The sequence below is a fragment of the Barbus barbus genome, assembly GCF_936440315.1.
Source record: "Barbus barbus genome assembly, chromosome: 6".
Taxonomy (NCBI): Eukaryota; Metazoa; Chordata; class Actinopteri; order Cypriniformes; family Cyprinidae; genus Barbus; species Barbus barbus.
Genome location: NC_136734.1, coordinates 6,416,795 through 6,435,294, shown reverse-complemented (window position 1 = coordinate 6,435,294; position 18,500 = coordinate 6,416,795). Strand labels below are relative to the sequence as shown.

Genomic DNA, 18,500 nt, shown 5'->3' with positions numbered 1-18,500 from the left:
TATGCTAGATATGAAACAAGTTTCAGCTTTCAACTTCTGTCAGTTTTATTATGAAATCCAAACAATAAATCTGGTTTTGTCATTCTTTAATGTGTCATGATCGCTGTAGTGAAACGATCATCTCATGTAATTGATCGATCAGTGTTTCAGTTATGGAAAAACAGTATAAAACAGCTTGAAAACAATAATCTCATGTAATGTCACATTTACCTTAACTTGACTTAAAGCCTTTATACAGTATAAAACATTAAAAAACATTAATTATTAATTAATTAATATTAAGTATTGTAATTTTAGTTATAAGTGAAGTGACATAAGTGAAGTGACATACTGCCAAGTATGGTGACCCATACTCGGAATTCATGCTCTGCATTTAACCCATCCAACGTGCACACACACACACCGTGAACACAAACCCGGATTGGGGGTTCGGTGCCTTGCTCAAGGGCACCTCAGTCGTGGTATTGAGGGTGGAGAGAGCGCTGGACATTCACTCCCCCCACCTACAATCCCTGCCGGCTGGGGACTCGAACCCGCAATATATATATATAAAAAAAAATATATATATATATCATCATTATGTTGCATCATTATTGCCTCACTATTATTGCTCCTGAACTAAAACTCAGAGAGGTGTAATGAACAGTTTTTTTTTTATGAAATGACTGAATATGACTGATCTTATACATCACATGCAGTCTGTGTGATTCAACTTTTCCCCATCATGGTAAGTTTACAATGACTTCTCATTTTAGGTGCTTTATGAAATGAAGTCATTGAGGCAATTGACCAGGCGATGCTTCATCTCCACCTTGTTTACAGATTTCTTTAAACAGCTGATCCTCCCCTCCTTCCATATTCCCATCAGGATTATTACTTGCAATCGACTTCAGTCAGAAGATCGCAAGGCAATTTTATTAATGGCAACAACAATTCCTTCAAAGTGACCTTTCCTAATTCATCAAGAGATGCAGACACAGGAGACAACTATAATGGGAGACGACAGACGCCATGGCCGTCCCGTGATCGTGGCCATCTCGCGCTCATGTAAGTGTGTTAAATCTCAGTCCGTGTCAATCACGTGCCATATCTTCACTCAACGCTTCCGCCGATGGAGCGTGAGACATACACACGAACAGTAGATGTGACATCAAGTGTCTGTTTTTAGTGACCGACCGTGCTTGTTCTTTTGCATTTTGTCTTGACATGTGGAAAGAGTATATCTACCTACTTTATTTGACTTTTTTTTAAATAAATAAATAAATGTTGTTTTATTTTGCAGCAAAACATAATTAAAATGATACATTTACTAGCAAAACAAAACTGCATAAGAAAAAATAATATTTATTTTTATTACCCTATTAGCATAAAACTTTCTTATTTACATTAGACGTTTTGCTTATAACAATAAATAAATAAATAAATAAGAGCAACAACAGCTGGGTAAGAAAAAAATAAACAAAAGATAAATACTCAAAATAAATTTAAGATCAAAAACACTTTTTCCCCATTTCTTTTTTAATCTACTTAGTGGAAAGCAACGCAAAGATACAAAATACGAAAATGGTGTCATGATCCACTTATACTTTCTGCAGCATGTTTACTGTGAACAGTGTGAATAATGACCTGATGCATTTACCAACATAAGTACTGTAGCATACAGCAAAGGACACTTCACAAAATACTCCCACAATACAAAGCGCTCAACTTGACCTTCCATTTCCAGTGTATGTATGTAAATATGTGTATAAATATACAATTCTAAATACAGACAAAGTTTCAGTCCGCAGAGGGTCGTGGTGAAATGCATAGTGCGGAAACACACATCAGACAGGGAAATGAACAATGATATTGCACTTTCGAGAAACTAAAAGTTTGCGGATGAACGGAACGAAGCGTATTGAGAGTGTCCTCAGAAAACGCTTCATAATCAGTTTCTACAGCTGTTCTCTCAAACTCTCTGTTTTGTCTCTGGTGGAAAAGTGAAAACAAAATTTGCAGTTTCATTCCAACCTTCTAAAAATGTGTAGAGCAGGTAATTTATATTTAAACCTGCCTTACACCACAGAAACTAAATAAATGTTATGTATGATGAAATAGATGATTTTGAGAGTGTCTCTTAGGAAGCACACAGATGGTCTCAGTCACAGGGTTGTGCTCTTGCTTCCGTCTGCAGTGTTGGTCTGTGTATATCATCATTCAGATGTTTTAGGCTGATGGGTTATGTGTCGCTGTTCTATCGTGTATTGCACCAAGAGCTCACTAAATGATGCTGTGTAATAAAATTAAAACATAAAACAATGTGTTCTGTTCTATCCGCCTCATCCAGCAGTTATGGATGGAAGGAAATAAAGTATTTTTCCACTGATTTATTGTATTTTGACATGAAAAAGTTGTAATTGACATAAAAGGTTGAAACTACAGTATGAAATGTATATACATATATAATATAAATAATACATAATTTTTATGTATAAAAAAGGCATACAATTATGATAAAATGTAATATGTATGCAATTAAAATTCAAAATCGACCAGATGTAATAATTATGAGATAAGTCATAATAATAATACCAAGTAACAATCATGACATAAAAAGTTGAAATGAGTTAAAAAGTCAAAATTATGACATAAAAGAAAAAAAAGATTTTAACTCATAATTATAACGTTAATTATGACTTAGAATATCATGTTTCTAACTTTGTGTCATAATTTTTGTATGTCAGTTTCTTACATATAATCTCAAAATTGTGACTTAGTATTTCACATTTCTGTCATATTTTTTTTTATATCTCAAAGATTTTATATTTTATCTCATAATTGTGACCTAGTATTTCACATTTCTGATTATATGTATGTCATATTTTTATATATATATCTCAAAGTTTTTACATTTTATCTCATAATGTTGACTTATTATTTAATATTTCTGATGATGTGTATGTCATAATATTTACATCTCATAGTTTTTACATTTTATCTCATAATTGATGTGTGTCATATTTGTATATCTCAAAGTTTTTATAAAAAATAATTATTTTATAATTGTGCCTTAGTATTTTCTATTTCTGACGATGTGTATGTCACAATGTTTTTATCATATTTTTTTTATATTCTATCTCATAATTGTGACTTGACTTTTTTAATCTCATGATTATTACTTACAAAGGCATGACTTGGTATCTCACAATTTTGACTTTTATCTCAAAATAATTGCTTACTAATGCATGATTTTTGTTTTTTCTAATGTGACATAAACAGGCTTCTATATTTTCCTAACTAAGTGAGTGGCTGCTGGTCAGAATAAGCTGCAAAGTGGACGAGACCTTATGACAACGGTATGTGAGACTGTTTCATCAGCAGATGTTTGCTCATCTTCAGCTGCTCGTCTCTGAGAAGATATTTCCATCAACAGCCATCAAATCCATCTTCTCCAAACATCTCAAAGACAACGGCCTGATAGCAGACCAACAGCACAAGACTTTTATCCAGATCAAGACGGCACGGATGACCGCTCTCCGCCATGACCTGACATACTGTCATCACGATGGGATGTTTTATGCAGCGTAATGACGTGCAGCATCAAAGCCTGTTACCTGCTGAGAGCTTTCACAGAGAATATTCAAAATAAGACAGCCAGATAAAAGATGGATAAAGTTGAGCCGCTCGTGGCTCCGACAGATTCCTTTCATTACATACCCCAAATGTGTTAGCGATACTTCTAACAAGCATTCATATTTCAGATTATGACAAAAAAATTGAGTTAACCAAAAGAGAAAATGCATAAGACAGCCTCTGCTAACTAGACTATTAGTAGAGTTAAAACATGAATCACAACACATGCAATTAGACACGAGTGTGACGCTTCTATCTAGTTAGTTATCAAACCTCACATTAAAACCGATTCATTCAAAGCTGATCACATCTGTTTAACTCTGAGCATGTGGGTGGTGAAGGATAGTTTTTGCATGTGAATTCATCCACCAATGCAGGTGCAACTTGTTAATAAAACACTCTGACAGTGTCTGTAGCGCCACTGCTAAATCTTCAATACCACAGCAAAATAAATGTTTTATGTGTTGTGAGTTTGCAGCCTGAATTAAATGAAATAATACAACTAAACAATAAATGCAATAAAGGATATTGCAGTGTCATTGCTGGTCGCATGAAATAAATTCCACAATATGAACATTGTAGTGCAATTCATGAACAAATGACTCTTATGAGCTAGCTTTAATTAATCATAGGCAAACTCATCTGTCTAAATCACAAACCATTTACATTTTACATAAAAAAAGGTACTAGTCATTTTCTGCCACGACATTTGCCGTTAATTTTAAAATGGCTTGAAAATCATAAAATATGATAAATTAAAGTATAAAAAATGTATAATATATATATATATATGTATATTATATATATAGTTTAAGGAAATTATATATATAATTTAAAACTTTTTTATTTTAACAACATAATGCAATATGTAATTCTAAAACAAAAATAAATAAAAAAAAGATAAAAACTAACATACTTCCATCTTAAAAGTCATTACTGTAAATGTTAAAGAACAGAATTGGTTATGTTTCTTCAGTTCCCATCCCTGGTGATCAAATCTTGTGTAACCTCTAGTATTATCAGCCAGACAGATTCATACACATTTATTTTCCCTGCAGGCGCATCTCATCGCAGCTGTGCAACTGTGTTTCTCTCTTTTAAAGCATGTGTCAATACAGCAGATGTGCACACAGTAAAATCTAAAAAAAGTGTTTTCTGATAGACAAGATTTATAAAGACATAATGATGTTTTTCATATGTAAATGCTGAAACGAAAACATTTCTGCACTTTTTTGTCTGCTTTTAATTTGACACACAAGCAGCTGGATTGATGATGGATGCAAAAAGTCATTTATGCAAATCCTAGGTGTTTCTAGACCCTGCTTAGCAGGGTTTCAGTCATCCGTCTTTCATCTCAGACCCCCTAAAAATCTCTGTGATAAACTCAGCTGTCAGCACCCTTAAACGTCTGTGATTCTGTGAGCTCTGTTCACACATACATACAGCTTTTTGAGATTAAATCTGAGCTTATTTCACTCTGAAAAGTAACAGTCATTATGTTCAAGTTTGCTATTCCTTCCTATCCGTCACTAGTAGTCAATTCTCATCTGATTGTTTTGGTATTTCTGACTCAAGTGAGTTTGTAACAGACAGTCAGGCAGTACAAATTTGAATTGGGTGCAGTGTGAACACAACCAAATGAAACCACAATGAAATGCAAAAGTCACTTACCTTGCAGATGGAGTTTGCTCTCCGGGCTCTGAAGAAGAACAGAACTAACAGAGTCCAGATTATCATACGTGCTGCAGCCGAGTGGACCCGTCCGTGTTTCCGTCACCTGAAGACAGACACAGATCACGTTAAACTACATGTGTAAAATACCTGAGCAATGTTACTTGATTACTGTACTCAATAATTATTCTGTGGGGATTTGTACTTTGATAAAGTCAGAGCCGTAACCACCATAAACAATTAGGGGAACAACCCCAATAATTAAAAATGGACAAATTCCTATATTTGACTCTCTTATACCGCTCTGCTGCACTCCATTACGTAGTGCTCTGTTTCTCCGGATGACAAAAAGATTTAAAAGTCACATTTTTAGGCTGACATGCTTCAGCGGTTTAACAGTGCTCATAAATGTCAAAATGACCGAGTTGATCAATCAAATCAAAGTAGGCGGTGTTACTGTCAACAGAAGAAGCTTGAATTCCAGCATCAGTTTTAACATTTAAAGAGAGCAAGGTAAGATGAATGGAGTTTTAAACATTTAATATTGACAGCTGTTTTGTGGTAGAAACTGTAAACGACTGACAGTAATATCCAGTGATGCAAACTACTTGATTTTGTTTCTCAATTATTGACATTTTGAATTGAAAATATGGTATCATTTACATGATTCATGTAATTCCTAACTGAACGTGATGAGGTGAAATGTTTTGTTTTCAACATACAATGGGTATAAATGAGAATGATTGTGTGCATATTTTAAAATAATATTTGTGAATAGGGGTGTGCAATATATATCATCTGCGATAATGTTGTCGAGCACGCAGTTAGCTTTCCCGACCATACGATGAGCATGCAAGCAACCTCTATTATCGACTCTACGTACAAACGTAACTCAGCACATATTCTCAGATTGACGTAACTGAACAGCCATTAGGAATAGGAACAGAACAAACACAGTGAATAGGCTTAAAGGGACCATTCTCTTTTTACTACAATATCATAACTGGTGTTTTAACGATGTTCGATTTGACATTGAGTATTTTGCAAAAAATATTTAGAATATGAAGAATACTAAAAACTTTAGGAGTCAGCTGTCCTTAAAACACCCGCACAATAACACACATTTAGCAAAATATTGTCTAATTATTGTTATCAATATAATCCCAGAAAACATTGAGATATTATTTGTGTCTATATCGCACACCCCTATTTGCGAATACTTAAAAATTATGACTTCCCACTTAGAATTAAAACTAATGTCCTTCACCTTTCTATTTCTTTATACTTGAATATAGGTTAGGTGATTTCAGAGAGGCTAGAGATAGCAAGTTTGTTTTGAAAGCATAAGATCCCACCCTCCCTGCAAATCAGTCTCCAAAGCCACACCTCCTCCAAAACACATGACCGCGCACAGGCAGAGCAGAGGCTAACCAGCTAAACAATGTGAAACTGTGTTTTCTGAAGGGTAGAATGCAATGCTGTCAAATTACCTCATGTCTCATTCACTGGTGAGAAAACATTACAGTACAAACCACATAATTTTACAATAATAACGCCTTCCATTCTCACTCGGTCTGCAATAGCATAATGTAACTCACTGATGATAACGTATCATGTCTGTGCGAACAGGGTGCCTGGAGGTATGCAAATACATACATTGATAGGCAGGTAAGACAGCCTATCATAAGGGACCAAGGGATATGATTGGATGAACATTTAATGGTCGTACACCATCCACAGTCCATAAAAATGCATATAAATACATTTGAACCACTTAACTTATTGATCGCTTATGTGATGTGAATGGACTTTCAACCAGCATTACAAAAACTTACTTCCTACATTTAAAAGTAGGCTATACACATTTGTCAGATTATTTTCATCCATTTTTTTTTTTCCCATACGCTTGGTCTGGACCCCTTGGAGTCATTTTTTGATGCTCAAGGTACCCCTTTAGTGTATTTTTACACAATCCCACAAAAGACTCAGCAATATATGTATGTTTACATGCTCATGCACTACAAATCATCTTGCACTGTTCCCCAACCAGCTGCTTGACTCAAAATGTTTCTCTTTGCACATGTACAGTATTTACGTTAAGCATTTGTATAGTTTGTATTTTTTATCTTTTTTTTTTTTTAGTTTGTATAGGGTAAATATTTATGTGAAGCATTCGTATAGTTTGTATTTTTTATCTTTTATTTTTTTAGTTTGTATAGGGTAAATATTTATATATAGTATACTTATTGTTAAAATCTGTCAGTGGGTTAGTTGTGTATAGGTTAATAGTGTTTTTTTTACTTCATTGTTGTATGCCTGTATTTATGTAGCACCGTGGTCCTGCGAGGCACGGCATTTCGTTCCACTATATGTCCCCACATGTAGCGGAATGACAATAAAGCTCAACTTGACTTAACTTAATTTTTTTTAAATAATTGTTTTACCCCTTTTGAGCCATTTTTCGACATGCAGGGTCCTCCATTGCCCAATATATAATTTAATCATGATGATAAAATTCCCAATGTCTTTCGTGTCAGCATATTTATGCCAAAGGTTTCTTATGCCATATGGATGACCCTGCACATCGAAAAATTATGCTAAAGGGGTACCCTATTTGTTAAAAAAATTGCACTAAAGGGGTACGTCAAAAAGTGGATGTAAGAGCTAAAAACATCTCAGCATAACATCTGCAACTTCAAAACATGCTGTGGTGCATCTCCATCTCCATCTTTATGATTTCAGAGGGTCTTACTTTGTCTTGTTTCACATTTCGTATGAATTGTCCAGTTGGCTTCAAAAAGAGGACCTTCAGAGGCTTTATTTTGCATAATAAGTACTGCATTAATAGCCTTTTTCTCAAACATCTTTATCTCTGAAATATAACTGAAGTGGTTTTATGATCTGATCAAAAGTATGGACACACGTTTCTGAATTTATGTTCCCCTTCAGTTGGTCATGTTCGACGTACGTCGGAACTGACCGACAAATTGGGGATCACTTTGGGAGACCAATCTACTTCGAGTGTAAGAAAACAAGCCACTGCACATTGGCATGCGATAATTGCAACAGCTGCTCTGCACTACAGCGTGAGTATCTAATGAGCAGCAGGTGCGTCACATATTTGCTTTTCACTTCGCAGCCGAACACATGCGTTCCTGTGCGTGTGCTTCTTTCTTCTTCGGAAGTGGTGGAAGACGAGCTGCTTGTTTGGGAAACGAGCCTCTACGTGTCTGGTACGGGTGTGATGGCACTGACAGTGTTGGCCGCGATCTCATGAGAGAGCAAAAACAGCTGTTCTCACAGCTCATGAAGAGGGCGCCTTCAACAAGATGGCTGTTTATACAGTTGAGAGTGCTCACAACAGGCTTGCACTATTGTACTGTTGTGTAGCCACGGCCATTTCCCTGTGCGTTTCAGCACCAGTAGAGAGCAAATTCCTAAAAGAGCACACATGGTTTGACCCTGCGTCTTTTTCAAGATGTCATTCAGACCGTGTGCTACTGGATGCGGTCGCTACCTGCCCCCCGGTGATGGTCATGATTACTGGCTCACATATTTGGGCCTCGCACATGCTGAGGTGGCACTCATGGATGGTACATGTTCTGACTGCGGGAACGTGTCCATCTCAGTGTTAAGGTCGAGACTCCAGTATCTTGAGGAAACAGGAGCCCCTTCGTATATTCCCCGATCTAGTCCTTCTTCTGGGCTAGATCAAAAGAAGCCTACTTCGGCTAATAACCTAGGTGACCTGAGGGTTACAGTTAGGAATACCCCGCCAAGTCAACCTCCTCGGGCTCCTCACTCCTCCATGACACTGCAACCAGTAGAGTTGACAAGAGGGCGTGCTGATCCGCTTCGTGCGGTACCAGTCGTCACTTTTGGGGCTCCCCAGGAGGACCAGATGTCGATCGCTGTGTCTGAGGGTGAGTGTATGTCCTCCGGGGAAGAAGATTCGGCTGAACTTCCCCCTTTGGGTGTGGCAGCGTTGCCCAAGTCCGACCCAGAGATGGCTGCTATGCTTTCCCGGGGCCGCCACGAGCGTCGGGCTTGAGTGGAACCCTCCACCGTGTCCTGAGCCATCGCGGCTGGACGATTGGTTTCTTGGGGTGGCCCGTGCTGGTTCTCAGCGCTCCGCCCCAGTACCTTTCTTTCCGGAAGTGCATGAGGAAGTGACTAAATTGTCGACGGCAACTTTTTCTGCCCGAAGCCAGTCTGGTCCTTCTTCCTCCCTCACTACCCTCGATGTCAGGGCGGCTAAGGGGTACGTGGATCTCCCCCCAGTGGAGCGGTCTGTGTCGATGCAATTCTGTCCCAAGACCGCCACCTCATGGTGGGTAATCCGCGTCGTCTCCCCTCCCGAGCGGGTAAGTTCTTGTCCTCTCTTCCGCCCTGCATGCCATGACGCTCATGCAGGTCTACCAGGCCAAAGCGCTCAAGGAGCTGCACGAGGGTAGTTCCGACCCAGGAGTTATGCAGGAACTGTGTGCAGCGACGGACCTTGCCCTACGGGTGACGAAAGTCACTGCATGCTCCCTGGGTCGGGCGATGTCCACCTTAGTGGTCCAGGAGCGCCACCTGTGGCTGAACCTGGCAGATTTGTGTGAGCCCGACAAAGTACAGTTCCTCAATGCCCCTGTCTGTCAGGCCGGCCTCTTCGGCGACGCCGTTGAAAACTTTGCCCAGCAGTTTTCAGTGGCACAGATGCAGACAGAGGCTACATCACTCCCTCCCCCGGAGGAGGGCCGGGTGGAGAATCTTTTGTTTCCTTTTTCTTTTGTTCCGCCGCTGGCTCCTCAGAGTCCACCAGGCCTTCTCTCACTCCCTCTGTCCCACCCTGGAACCAGGTAAGTGTTGCGCAGCTCACTCAGACTCCACTTCGGGCTGCCTCAGTGCCTCCCTAGTTGAGTCCCTGTGTACCACCTCACTGCCCCAACCCGGGTACGTCTGTGGTTCCATTGATCCCACTTGCACGGTGTCTGGGAGCCTTTCTAGCTCTCCCCAGCCGTCTCGCTGGCTCTACTTCATTGTGCCCAAGAAAGGTGGTGGGTTACGGCCAATCTTGGACCTGCGAACCTTGAACCAGGTTCTGCACAAGCTCCCGTTCAAGCACTGTTAACGCAAAAACGCATTTTCGAGTGCATCCGTCCCCAAGATTGGTTTGCAGCGATTGACCTGAAGGACACGCTCTTTTATGTCTCAATTCTCCCCCTCGCCATTCCTACGGTTTGCATTCGAGGGTCAAACGTATCAGTACAAGGTCCTACCCTTCGGGCTGTCCCTGTCGCCTCGTGTCTTTACGAAAGTCGCAGAGGCAGCCATTGTTCCTCTCAGAGAACGCAGCGTTCGAATTCTCAACTATCTCGACGACTGGCTGATACTGGCACAGTCTCAGGACCAGTGGTGCGAACACAGGGACATGGTGCTCTGTCACCTCAGCCTCTTGGGACTTTGGGTCAACTGGGAAAAGAGCAAACTCTCCCCTGTGCAGAGGATCACTTTTCTCGGTATGGAGTTGGACTCGGTCAACCAGACGGCGTGTCCAGTCAGTTTTGAACTGCCTGAATTCGTTCAGAGGTAGGACAGCGGCCCCACTGAAACTTTTTCAGAGGGTCCTGGGGCATATGGCATCAGCAGCCGCAGTAACGCCGCTCGGGTTGCTTCATATGAGGACGCTTCAGCACTGGCTTCACGTCCGAGTCCCGAGACGGGCGTGGCAGAGCAGCACACACACCGGGTGTCCATCACCCCGTACTGTTGCCAAACCTTCAGCCTGTGGTCAGACCCTTCATTTCTGCGGGCAGGAGTCCCTCTAGAACAAGTGTCCAGGCATGCTGTGGCTTTCACTGATGCCTCTGCCACGGGCTGGCGGGCCACGTACTACGGACATGCAGTGTCGGGTCTGTGGATGGGACCTCAACTGCATTAGCACATCAACTGCCTCGAGTTGCTAGTGGTACTTCTTGTGCTGGGCCGCCTCAAAGTGCCGCTACATGGCAAGGACGTGCTGATCCGTACGGACAATACTGCGACTGTTGCGTACATCAACCGCCAGGGTGGTCTATGCTCCCGTCGCATGTGGCAACTCGCCCGCCATCTCCTCCTCTGAAGTCAGAAGCATCTGAGGTCGCTTCAGGCCATTCACATCCCTGGCGTGCTCAATCATGCAGCCGATGAGCTCTCACGACATCCCGCCCTTCCGGGAGAGTGGCGAATCCATCCCCAGGTGATCCAACTTATTTGTGGTATCTTCGGAGCTGCACAGGTTGACCTGTTTGCCTCTCCGGACTCGACCCATTGCCAGCTGTTTTATTCTCTGACCAAGGTCACTCTCGGCATGGATGCACTGGCGCACAGCTGGCCCCAGGGCCTTCGCAAAAATGTGTTTCCCCCAGTGAGCCTTCTCGCACAGACCCTGTGCAAAGTCAAGGAGGACAAGGAGCAGGTCGTGTTAGTTGCGCCATACTGGCCCAGCCGGACTTGGTTCTCGGAACTCATGCTCCTCGCAACAGCCCCTCCTTGGCTCATTCCTCTGAGGAAGGACCTGCTGTCCCAGAGACGGGGCACCCTTTGGCACCCGCGTCCAGACCACTGGAAGCTTCATGTCTGGTCCCTGGACGGGACGCGGAGGTTCTAGGTGACCTACCCCAATCAGTGGTAGACACCATCACTTTCGCTAGAGCCCCCTCTACAAAGTGCCTCTATGCTCTGAACTGGAACCTGTTCGTTGATTGGTGTTCTTCCCACCGGGAGGACCCCTGAAGATGTCCGGTCAGAGTTGTGCTTTCCTATCTGCAAGAAGGGTTGAAGCGTAGGCTGTCTCCCTCCACCCTGAAGGTGTATGTTGCTGCAATTGCAGCACATCACGACGCAGTTGATGGTAAGTATCTTGGTAAGCACGACCTGGTCGTCAGGTTCCTAACAGTGCGTTCACATCAGACGCGACTTGCGCGAATAAATCTAGCCTTCGTGTAGAGCCGGTATCTTCCTGTGTACTCGCCCCCAGGGGCCAGTAGTGCGAAGGACCCATTCAAAGTGTTGGCTTACAACGCCATTCCTGCCCGCTGGGCCAGATACGTGCGTCTTTTGCTCCAGTAGAGTTCCCCAGGTATGGTTAACCCTGTAAGTTCCTCCGTCACCCCCCGGCAGTCAGACATGGCAGAGCATCTGACGCGAGGCCTTCACTCGTTGTATTGTGGAACCTGTGTTAGGCTGGGTGTCCATATGTGCTGTCCCGGCAGCGACCCCATATGCGTATTACTAGCTCAGCTCCTCAGCAGAAAAGCAAATATGCGACGCACCTACTGCTCATTAAATACTCGCGCTGTAGCGCAGAGCAGCTGTTGCAATTATCGCATGCCAATGTGCATTGGCTTGTTTTCTTACACTCAAAGTAGATTAGTCTCCCAAAGTGATCCCCAATTCATCAGTCAGTTCCGACATACGTCTCTGTTCCCTCCTTCAGGGAACGAGGGTTACATACATAACTGAGACGTTTCTCATGATTGCATTTACGTATGCATGCAACAAACGTTTATGAATGTCCAGAGCAGAGCTAGAATTTGAAGACGTTTTAATTTTGTGTCCCATGTTTTGGTCACTTAATAATTGCCATACCTCAATTTGTGCTACTTCATAGTTTTCACTATTCGGCAATTAGGAAAATAGTAATGAAATAGCAATGAAGGTACTGTGTTTTAACATTTCAAAGCTTTGCATTTCACCCTCTACACATCAAAATGCCACGATAAACATTAAATACAATCCTTTTTTTTATATCACTACATTATTTACAGCATATGTTGGTGTTGGTTATTGCTTTATACAGTATGTTCTGCCTTGATATGTCAGATCATAAAGTGTGCACACCACCTTCCCTCCTGGAAAACTCAATCAATATGTTCTTGTAATGGCCCTGGGCGAAAATCGTAAGTCCTATTGCTTAGAAAAGTAATAGCACACCTCCGTTGCAAGCTGCATGATTTGAGTAATCATTCCTGTCTGTAGTAAAAAACTCTGTGGGACGACTTAAGATTTGGAAATAAATAGTATTAACAATAGTGATGGTAACCTGAGCAAACACTCACCACTGGATCCTCTGCAATGAATGGGTGCTGTCAGAATGAGAGTCCAAGCGGCTGATAAAAGCATCACAATAATCCACATGCCTCTAGTCAATAAAATAACATCTTGTAAAGCCAAAAGCAGCGTGTTCGTAAGAAACAAATACATTTTTAAACTGTGCATGTATGCACCCACTTATTTGTTTAGAGCTGTTTTGGACTGTTTTGGCCTGTAAACTGTGCTTTATCTGTGCATATTTCTCTCCTCATTCAGACCACACAATGTTTTCACTGAAGGAAGCATCATTACAGATTATGGAACCAACAGAATCAATAGTCTGAGGCTAAAATCGTCTTAATACTCGATTTGTTTCTTACAAACACACAGTTAACTGATGGACTGGAGGGGTGTGGATTACTTGTGGATTATTTTGATGTTTTTTATCAGCTGTTTGGATGCTCATTCTGACGGCACCCATTCACTGCAGAGGATTTATTGGTGAGCAAGTGATGGAATGCTATACATTTCTCCAAATGTGATGAAGAAACAAACTCATCTACATCTTGGCCTGAGGTGGGGCACATTTTCATTTTCAGATGGACTATTCCTTTAAATGTGCAATTAGTTATTTTTCATGGTTTGCTACATGAAAATGTAATGTATCTGTTAGATACCATGTGAATTAATAAAGTGCATTGTGTTGGGTGGTCCTTTTTTTAGATTACTTCTGTTTTTTTGTTGTTGGTCTTAAACCCTGAATGCCTGATTCAGAGATTTGAGTTTCCCAGGTGCATTTGAGGCAGCATTGTTTTCTGATCTCTTCTTGATTGTTTCCAGGTGTTTGTTCATTTACCTCCCAGTGTATTAATAGCCCTTGTGTTCTTCTAGTCTTGTATTCTTCGTAAGCTGATGAGTTCTTGGTTTTCTGGATTCTAATTTAAACTAAATATGCACTTGAAACTAGTTCTTCCTGTGTTTTCTCATTGTTATTTTGTCATCTTAATGCAGCCTCCAGAGTCTGATTTACAGCAGCCTTTGACCTAAATACAGTCTTTTGTTCTGCAGATAGTGTTAGTTCTGCACACTCTCAGGGTCACTTTAATTGCAATGACACGGTAGCAGAACTGCAGCACGTGTCTGACCTTTAGTGCCTGTGGGCAGGTGAAGGCAGGAGACACGTCAGAGCGAATCACAATAACACACCTGAAACCTACAAGAGAACTTAGAATGAGAAAACACTCTGTTTTAAGAATAACTGAGGTAAAAATTAAACTCTGTCATTTAATTATCCTTGTGTCGATCCGGTGCATATGATCGTCTGTTTTCCTTGGAACTCAAAAGTCATAGTTCTGAATGTTGTACAAATACAAATGTGCTTCTTGAACACATTGAAATAATAATAATAATAATAATAATAATAATAATAATAATAATAATAATACATTCCCTTATGAAAAATAATTGCACTTATTTTTATTGACCATGCACTTGTAATGCATTTGGAATCCTTAGAGTATATTATAAAAAAAACTGTACTTGCAGATAATACAATATTAATGAAATATAAAACCTCTTAAGTGCACTTAAAGAGTGTCACTTATGTTTTTCAACATTTAAAAAGTGCATGTTGTACTAATGTCAAATTACTTCTATTGTCTTTGAAATATGGTTAAAGTGTTACTGCTAAATGTACTGACAAACATTTAGGGTAAGCTAATATATTATTTAATGTAATTGTTATTGAAATTTTTATGTCATGTATTTAAATATATTTTTAATTCCACATTTCTAATGATGAATTTATTCGATTTAGTACAAAATAACAAAATATAGTAACAATATAGTAATCTAATATTAAATAACAGACTAGAATTAAAATTATAATAAAGTACTTTACATGTGCTGTAGTATGTTAGTCAACGCATCAAAATAAGTGTACTTCTTTAGCAGGACAAAAGATTATAAAAAAATACCAATTTAAAAGCATACTAAACTCGATTTAAAGATGCACTTCACTCCTACTTAAGTGGGTCAAAAATGCTCTGATGTTCAGCTATCTGCATTCATTGTACATTCAAACTTCTATAATACAATTTAATTTTATTGCAATCAATATGCAATTATTTGTTTGCAAACATTAAATACGGTTTACAGAAGTATGCTATAGTGTATTTCTTATTCACAATACTTTGAGAGCTACAATAAAGGCTTTCAGCAAGTACTGAATTAAATATAGATCTGTTCCTCACAAGTTATTATATGAACTAAGCTGAATGTAACAGAGCAGCATGAACATTCAGATAAATATCTGCTTTAGTGCTTTGTGGAAGAACATGACTAATAATTCGGACTAAATAACTGGTATTTCATGTTTCAGAAAACTATTTCTTGAAAATCCCTTTATGAAGCTCCGTAACACACATCTCTTGGCATGAAAAGGGAATAATCCCCGGAGTCTAAAAGCTTCAGGACTCTTTCGCACACACACACACACACAAATAATCAGAGGATTAAGACATAGATTGCCAGAGTATAAAACAAAACCAAAGCCTTCGTCTAATGAAGACGGAGATTTGAGGGATTACGCACAAACGCTGAAAAGCCGCATGACTTGATGCTCATTCAAGCTCACACAGATAAACACAATAACACGCGTGTAAACATTTGACTTAAAAGACTGTAAATCTGTGAGCTTTGATTCCACCTGCCGCACATGTTTGGCTTTTAGGAAAGGGCCGTCTGTCCGGATGTGTTTGTGTTGATGTCGTTCCTGCTTTTATCATATATTCATGTGAAGATCTTCGGGAAGATGGTGACAGCTCCGTGCTTCTATTAAAGCTGGGTCTGTTTTGTCTTAAGGGAAGATTAGAAGCTCTTGTAGCATTAAAGAACAAACTGTATCCAGAGAAATCTGCGATGAAGCAGGGCATCATGGGATGACGACTGTGCCTGTTTCTTATTACATCTGTCACCTGTCATCCCTATAATGAAGTTCTATTTTGAGCTTCTGATAGCAAAGGGACATGAACCTCAGCTACCCGAGAGCCCAATGATGTCTTCATTGTATTGTTCAATGTTTTTTTTTTTTTTTGGTAAACACAGAGGGCAAACTAGTGATACATGTCAGATTTTAGTTGATACGCATTCACTCTGAAAAAATAAGCAGTCCACGACAGCCTCCAGCTTCTCCAAATTCCTTTTCTTTTCTAACATTAGTGCAACGTCCGAATGTGGTACGACTGATGTTGTAAAGCAGCCAGTTATCAATGTCAATTATGAATAAAATCCAAAGATGTATATCACAGTGTTTGACATAAAAGAAAGCTGATGTCTCACAGTATGCATTAGCTTTAGCTGAGATCTCACAGCTGTCATATCATACAGTCTGACAGGGACTGGAAAAAATAGCACAGAGCGCACTGGGCTTTATTGGAGTCATTCTCAGGATGTGATGCTGTTCATGTGCAGAGTACTTATCTTTGACTTACTGCTGAAATAACTCATATTACATGACATATTCCACTATATTTAGAGTGCAGTGCCTTTACATAAAACAAATAAAGTTTTATTTGTTTAGCATTTATTTAAATTATTTACAGTTTTGTTCAACGGTTTGGGGTTGGCAATATAGTTGAATGTTTTTGAAATAAGTCTTTTCTGCTCAAAATTAGGGCTGGGCGATATATCGCATGCGATTGACAAGACTGACAAGCTACACAATATCACGTTCATTATCGAAGGCGATTGCGTAGCTTATAAGTGATCTACGGCTCTGTATATTAAATGCCTCTCCATTTGAAAGCAGGTGATGGAGATTTACCACTAATCACGGAACCGGCTTTACTGACGAGATGCGCATGATCATCATGTTCGATATATCGCCTGGCCCTACTCAAAATTCAGTAAAAAATACAGTAATACCATGAAATAGTATGACATAATAAAATATATTTTTCTGTGTGAATATATGTTCAAATGTAATTCATAAGCTGAATTTTCAGCATCATTACTCCAGTCTTCAGTTTCACATGATCCTTCAGAAATAATTATAATATGCTGATTTGCTGCTCAAGAAACATTTCGGTTTATTATCAATTTTGAAAAGTGCTGCTTAATTTCTTTTTTGTTTTTTTTTGTGAAACCGATTTTAAAAATAACATTATAAATATATGTATTATAAATACACAGGTAGTTGACATGAATGTGTCCAATGGTGTGACAGAAATATGTAAAAAAAAAAACATTGAAGATAAAGCTCTCCCATGTTATTTGTAACTCTAAGAATAAAGATATATTTATATACATTTTATACATATGTTAAGTTTTTTGTTTGTTTTTTACAATTTTGGTATGTCACACCATAGGACAGTAAAATTTTTATTCGGCAAATACCCACATATTATAAATGTATTTAATGTCATTTCTGTCACTTAATGCATCCTCGATTTAATAAAAGTACTAATTTCCTAATATCAATAACCATTCATATTTAATACCACCGAACAATAATAGATAGACTTACTGTTTTCTTCTCTGATGGATTGGTTTGTTTTAAGAATGAACATCTTGTCTGCGCAACAAATTTACCTTCGGGTATTAATAAAGTTACTTTGACCTAATGTTTGAGGTTCTTTTAATTCACAGGGTGTGTCCAAAATCAGGGAAATGAACAAACTTTAATACCATTATAAATATATACGTATAATATATACCTATATAATGTATAGAATAAGTCATGTTATCATCGTCATGTGACCTACAGCGACAGTCGTGTTACTCCACTGCCTTGCACAAATGTATGAATATAGTCCTGCTACTTTAGGTCCAAGGTGGGGAAATCAGAATTCTTAATATTCTTCAGCCAAATGATGCAACTATATTACCATCTTAGCTATTGTTTTCACTGCTCTGTTACAGCAGCGAGTCAGAGCGATGTTACACTGCACACATAAGAGTGATGTCATACAATCACACAGCTGATGTGTTTTGTGCAGGTAAAAAAAAAAAAAGGCTCCATTTTAACAGCACCTGTTTTGGGACCGCGCCGCAGGATAGCGACTAAAATTGGATCCTGGCCAACCAATAGATTGTTAAATAGATGTCCTCTGAAACGCTCGATGCATAATCATAAATTTGCATATGGAGTTTAAAAC

The 18,500-nt window shown here is 39.5% G+C and overlaps 1 protein-coding gene across 1 annotated transcript in view; it reads right to left on the bottom strand.

Moving 5' to 3' along the window:
* Positions 1-18,500, bottom strand: part of brinp1 (bone morphogenetic protein/retinoic acid inducible neural-specific 1) — a 151,024-nt gene that overhangs the window by 38,788 nt on the left and 93,736 nt on the right. The window contains exon 5 of the mRNA XM_079418656.1: positions 5,287-5,392. Coding sequence (XP_079274782.1) covers positions 5,287-5,392 — 106 coding nt within the window. The remainder of the gene's footprint in view (positions 1-5,286; positions 5,393-18,500) is intronic.